A 6,971-nucleotide genomic window follows, 5' to 3' on the forward strand; every position below is an offset into this window, starting at 1 on the left:
CTGAGGAGCCTAGTTTTTGTTCATAACTGCACGCTTTTTCCATGGGTGTCAACATTTGGCCAATGAGTAATAACACACTAGGCAAATAGATCATGGACGTGGCACCCAAAGCAAAAAGCATGATATAAAATGAAAATCTGAAAAATTGAACTTCATTAGAAAATGTATTCTGCAGAGGACCCTGTTAAGAGGATAAAAAGAGAAGCTATAGAGAGGAAGAAAATATCTGCAAATCACATATTTGACAAAGGACTCGTATCTAGAATGTATAGAGAACTCTCAAAATTCAGTAATAAAAACCAAAAGAAGCTGGGCATGGTGGCTCAGGCCTGTAATCCCAGCATTTGGAAGACTGAGGCTGGAGGATCACAAGTTCAAGGCCAGCCTGGGCTATATAGTCAGACCCTACTTCAATTTGACAGAGAACAAAAATAAAACCTAAACAATCCAGTGGGATCATGAGCAAAACTCATGATTAGACTCTTCACCAAAGATACACGTACGCAGGTGAGAACTCAAAAAGATATTGAATATCATTAGCCATCTGGAAAATGCAAATTAAAGTGACAATGAGATTTGACTACACACCTATCAAAATGGCTGAACTAAAAACTAATGAGAACACCAAATTCTTATAAGGATACAGAGAAACTGGATTACTCATACTTTGCCTGGTGTGACTACAAAATGATGTAAGCACCCACAAAAAATAGATAAGAGGTTTAATTAAAAGTAACAATGCAACTACCATATAATCTAGAAATCACATTTATCCCAAAGACATGAAAAACTTGTTTTTATGCAAGCTTTGCTGGAACTTGTCAAAATTTAAAGTAAAAAACTCAGGTCCTTCAACAAGTGGATGGCTCACAACAGTGTCAGTCCATACATGAAATATCATACAGCACTTTAAAAAATGAACTGCTGATATAAATAATAGTCTGGGAAAATATTTAGAGAATTATGCTGAGTTAAAAAATCCAACACCCCAAAGCTTACACATTATGTGATTCTGTTTATATATTAATTTTGAAATTATAGAATTATATCAGTGGAAAACAGATTAACAGTTGCCAGACTATATAGAGAGGGCAGAGGAAAGAGGGCAGTGCATGTGGTTACAAGTTGGCAGTATTAGAGATCCCAGTGGTTACAGAATTTTCTTTATCTTGACTTTATAAATGCCAGTATTTAAGTTGTGATATTTTATTATAATTTTGCATAAAGTTATTTTTTGACAAATTGGGTAATGGGTAAGTGAGATCTGTCTGTAGTGTTTCTTCTGACTGTATCTAAATATATATCTTAAAAATCAATAAGAAGGTTTAATTAAAGGTGTGTTTACAATTACTCAGTGAAAACTAGGGACTATGCTGACAAAATGTAAAATGAGATGCAGAATATACACAGCATCAGAAGGAGAATGGAGCAAATAAAAAAGGGAAAGATTAAAAGAAAAGGTAAGTATGATATACAGGAAGAAAGAAAGTGTCAAAATCAATTGCAAATATATAAAGGTTATGTAAATCTTAATAGACAAATTTTTATGAAAATTAGATTTTTATAGTGAATAAACGTCCATCTGAAATAGAGAAGACTTCCTTTAATTGCAAACTAGATAATTTGGACCAACATTCCCAATGAAGATAAGTAAGCAACTTAGATGGAATACTTTTAAAATAGGTTCTTGAAGGCATCATAAACTCAAAATGATGAGGAGTTAAAAAAAACTCTACAGAAAGCATGAATTCAAATAGATAAATCCAGCACTGAAAGCTACTTTAGCCCTGAAAGGATTTTCAAACCTTAAAAAAATGTGTATAATTGAGCTAGGTTTACATAAAAGTATAAACACTAACCTATCCCAAAGGATTAGAAGTTATGCACCAATTGATTTGATTTTAAGCTTCTATTTAGAAAAAGAAAAACCTGAAACCAACCATCTATGCTTCCACATTAGAAAACTAAAGAAATAAGAGAAAATTAAATCCAATGTAAGTGGAAGAAAAGAAGTAACAAGAATTAGAGCAGGAATTTATAAATTGAAAGGTCAATGGAGAAAAATAAATGGAACTAAAAGCTGGTTCACAGAAAAGATCAACGAAAAAAATTTTTTGAGATAGGGTTTTGCTATGTAGCCCAGTCTAGTCTTCAAGTGCTCAGATTACAGACATGTGTAGTTAATAAAGTTGATAAGCTTCTAACATGACTAAGAAAAAAGAAAAGAAAGAAATTATTAATATCAGATTATTATTATAGATTACACAGTTATGAAAAGAATAACAAAGAAGTAATATGAACAACACCATTCTCACAAACTTGATAGGCTAAATGAAATTGACCAACTCCTTTAAAGCTACTATCTGCTAAAACCCCCACAAGAAGAAATAGACAAATCTAATAGGCTAATATTTATTAAAGAAACTGACTAGATAATTAATAACCTTCCTAAACAGAAAGTGACATACACTGATAGGTTCACTTATGAATTCTATCAAACAATTAAGGAAAAATATTCTAACTAATTCACTACAATTTCATCCAGAAGACAGTAGTAGAGGGAATACTGTTTAACTTATTCTGCCTGGCCATCATTTCCTTAATACCAAAATCAGTCAATGACAAGAAAAGAAAACGACACACCAATATGTTTTATGAACTCAAGTACAATTATACTCTATATGATACTGGCAAATTAAATAAAAAAGTATATTAAAAGAATTACTTACCATGACCAAGTGGTGTTTACCTCAGGTATGCAAGGCTATTTGAACATTTAAAAATTAATTATGTAACCCCTGTGTAACCTATCACATCAATAGGCCAATTAAGAAAAAAATGACATAGTAGATGCAGAAAAGTTATTTAACAAAATCCAATGTTTTTATTAAAAGGTCAGTGAACAAGGAAGAGAGGGGAACTTTCCCAACTTGATAAAGGGTATCTACAAAATCCTTACAGATAGTATCATATTTAATGGTGAGAAAATAGCAGCTTTTCAACTAATACCATGAATGAAGCATAAATGTCCCCTCTTGCCACTCTTTCTCAACATCATTCTAGAAGTCTTATCCAATGAAACTCTGCAGAATAAATCAAAGGAGAACTACATAAATGAAAATATATTGCATTTTTCTTGCACTCAATATTGTCATAGTGTCAATTCTTTCAAGCTTGGTCCATAGAGTCTATATAACTAAAATCAAAACAGCAAAAGTTTATTTTGTAGAGATTGACAAATTATCTAAAGCTTATATAGAAAGGCAAAATACTCATAATAAAAACAGGTCCTGTTCGGGAGTGATTACTAGTGGGAGGGGAGAGGAAGAACAAAGAATGAGAAGGAGACCAAATATACGAAAATAAAACAATGAAACCATTGAAATTGTTTTAAGAAGAGGGAGGGGAAATAAGGGGGAATGATGGAGGGGGAAATCTAACCAAAGTACATTGCAAGCATACATGTAAATATCGAAATGAACCCCCTATAAAATTAATATATGTTAATAAAATGTTTTAATAAAGGAAAAAAGTCTGTGTATTACTACCAGATTTGAAGATTTATAATAAAGTCACAGTAATCAAGACTGTAGTATTGGCAGAAGAATATACAAATAGTCTAATGGAATGAAAGAGAGAACCCAGAAGTACAGCCACATAAATATAGTCAACTGAATTTTGACAAAGGAGCAAAAGCAATACAATGGAGAAAAGATTCTCTTTTGAACAAATAATGTCCAGCACTATTTGTGAAAAAATGACAATAGATAGACACTGACCTTCCATCTGTTATTATGCATTCCATACTAAGATATTACTCAGCCATAAAAGAAATGAGCTGTCAAGTCATGAAAAGATACAGAGAAATCTTAAATGCATACTATTAAGAGAAAGAAGCCAATATTCAAAGGAAACATATGATCCCAAGTGTGTGGCATTCTATAAAACATAAAGCTGGAGATAGGAGAAAGATCACTCGTTGTTAGGGATATGTGGGACAGAGGAATGAACAGGTCAAGCACAGGTATTCAGGTCAGTGAGACTGTTCTTTATCATACCATAATGGTGGAAATATGTTATTATACATTTGTCAAAACCCATAGAATGTAAATATCAAAATCAAACTCTAATGGAAGCTATGGACTTTGGTGATAGTGATGTGTCAGTGGAGATTAGTCAGTTATACAAATGTACCACTTTGGTATGACATGATAGTAGCAGGGAGGCTGTGCAGGTGTAGTGGCTAGGGATATAGGGGAATTTTTGCTCAATCTTGCTGTAAATGTAAAGTTGCTCTACAAAATAAAGTCTAGTGAAAAGTAAAAGATTGCAACATCAATTCTTGCTAAAGTGTCCAGACTGCTGGCTTGTTCTATACATTATAGACTTGTTACTCCCTACAATTGCATAAGCCAACAGCTTGAGATAAATATCTTTATCAAATATACAGACCATAAAAGGAATTCTGGACTGTGTGACTGAAGGGCAGAGGTAGGGATCTTAGAAGTATGGCATTTGTTTCAAAAAAGGGAAGCTACTCATAAACACAAACTTTTCTTTCTCTGACCTTTGCTTTGGAACTAGAAATTGCAATACTAGATTACTGTGATCAGGACCAAATAACTTAAATTCAAGACCAGGGTGGTCTAATCTGTTTTCACTATTTATGTCATTGTTTCTGTCCTTTCTATTCAAGGGGAAGAGATCTTTCACAACACCCAGAAGTCATACTCTTTACAAACTTGATCCAGCATGAACTTCATCTTGAGGCTTCAGAGACTTCTTTAGACATTTCTTCGTCTCTCTTGGGCACCTTTCTAATTATTGGAGTATTTTTGTGCCGACCCCCAAATTCACTTTCCTGACTTTAAAAACCACATTTAAAAATATGTAGCTATAAAGAAGAAACTGATTACCTGCAGTTCCATTGCAAAAAGATAACTACTGTTCATAATAGCAGTTTCCATTAGACTGATTTCTGTAAAATTATTGGTCTAAAAACTTCCAGCACACTTGATTTATCATTTATTTATTTTAGGAAATGTTTTATGAAAGAACCCAGAGAACAAATTATGTACTGAATACAAAATTTGCATAAAGTGGGCACTTAACCAATACTGATTTCTTTCAACTTATGCATTGCAGTTAAAAAAAAGAGTGCTTTTAAGTTAAAGAAATGAAATAGTAAGGAAATGCCATTAACTACAGTATATATTAATTTAATTCTTGTTTCTTATTCTCATCATTCAATATTATCTTTAAATATCCTCTCAACACCTTCCTTGTTGTGATCACCACACTGTGATCAATAGAAAGAGAACAGGTATGGGAATCAAATTTACCTGGTTTGGGCAACATATGTGTACCCAAAGTCACAGTCTTCACATATCTATCTCAAAGAACTGACATGCACAGCCATGAGGAATATTGTGGATGGTCAATAAATGTTCACATTCTTGTCTTTTCACCTCACTGCATGCTGCCTCACTGGGGTGGATTTCCTTGGCTTCAGACCCCAACTACATATGGCCTTTGTTCATATGGATAATACACTGATTTTAGAGATGAGGATCAGAGGATGGTGTTCTGCTGTTAGTAATGGTTGTCTCACTGAGATCAGGAAAGAGACTGAGGTAGAACATTTCATTCCACAGTCTTAGGAGTGAAATACCCTTTTTTGTTATATTTCTAATTTAGAATCATTGAAGTGATGGATGGCAGGATTAGACATCATAGTTGCAGTAGGAAGAATGCTTTTCCACTGCCAAAAAGTTTTCCCAAAGCCTCCTTCATGTCTCTATTCCTCAAGCTATAGATGAATGGGTTTAGCATGGGAATAATGACCATATAGAGAACAGCAGCCCTACTTTCCCTCCCTGTAGAATGAGTTGACGGGGGAAGTAAATACACCCCCATAAGAGACCCATAGAACAGCAGAACCACCAAGAGATGAGAACCACAGGTAGAGAAGGCCTTCCATTGTCCTCCAGTGGATGAGATGCCCAACACAGCCAGGAAAATGTGGACATAGGAGAACACAATCAGCATGAGAGGAACAGCAAGGAACATCAAGCACATGGTGACGATCATCAGCTCATTAATGTGGGTATCGGAGCAGGCAAGCCTCAGTAAAGCACTGGGATCACAGTAGAAATGGGGGATGGCCATCTGGGCACAGAAAACCACACGGGTCAGCAACAGTGTGTGCATCAGGGCAGGGAAGTTGGTTAGCACCCAGCACGTACACAACATTAATGCACAGAGGTGAGGACTCATAGCTTTGCTGTAGTGGAGTGGCTGGCAGATGGCCAGATAGCGATCATAGGCCATCACAGTCAAGAGGCAGTTGTCAAGGCCACCAAACATAAGGAGGAAGTACAGCTGTGTAAGACACCCTGAATAGGAAATGGTCTGACTCTGAGTATGAATGTTGGCCAGCATTTTGGGAATTGAGGCAGAAGTGAAACAGGCATCAGTTAATGACAGATTGGCCAAAAAGAAGTACATGGGAGTATGTAGATGTGGGTCAGAGCTGATGGCCAGGATGATGAGCAGGTTCCCCACCACAGTGATCAGGTACATGCCCAGGAAGATGCTGAACAGAATGGGCTGCTCCTTGAGCTGCTCAGAGAGTACTAGAAGAAGGAAGTCTGAAACAACAGTTTGGTTCACTTGGCTTGGTTTTCCCATCCCTTGTAGTTCTTGTTATCTGTGCAGATAAAACTTTTATGTGTCATTATTTAATCATTAGATCAGTTTACAGATATGCGTCTGTAATGTCAGAACTATACTGGGGAGGAAGGGAGGTTATGTATGGTCCTTGCCAACAAAAGTCTCTGGATGTCACTGAAGATGTAAGAAGCTAACCATGAAAGGCCGGGGGTGTAGGTAGCATGCATGAGAACCTGTGCTCAATCACCGGCACTGCAAAAAAATACCCATGAGATATTTAGCTAACAGGATAATACTCA

The 6,971-nt window shown here is 35.5% G+C and overlaps 1 protein-coding gene across 1 annotated transcript; it reads right to left on the reverse strand.

The window, feature by feature from the left end:
• Positions 1 to 5,730: 5,730 nt before the first annotated feature.
• LOC109680939 (olfactory receptor 1N2) lies at positions 5,731 to 6,717 on the reverse strand. The gene has a single exon (XM_020155569.2). It carries the CDS (start codon positions 6,688 to 6,690, stop codon positions 5,731 to 5,733), a length of 960 nt encoding a protein of 319 aa, XP_020011158.2. The 5' UTR covers positions 6,691 to 6,717.
• Positions 6,718 to 6,971: the final 254 nt, after the last annotated feature.

The sequence above is a fragment of the Castor canadensis genome, chromosome 13, assembly GCF_047511655.1.
Source record: "Castor canadensis chromosome 13, mCasCan1.hap1v2, whole genome shotgun sequence".
In the NCBI taxonomy this organism is placed as follows: Eukaryota; Metazoa; Chordata; class Mammalia; order Rodentia; family Castoridae; genus Castor; species Castor canadensis.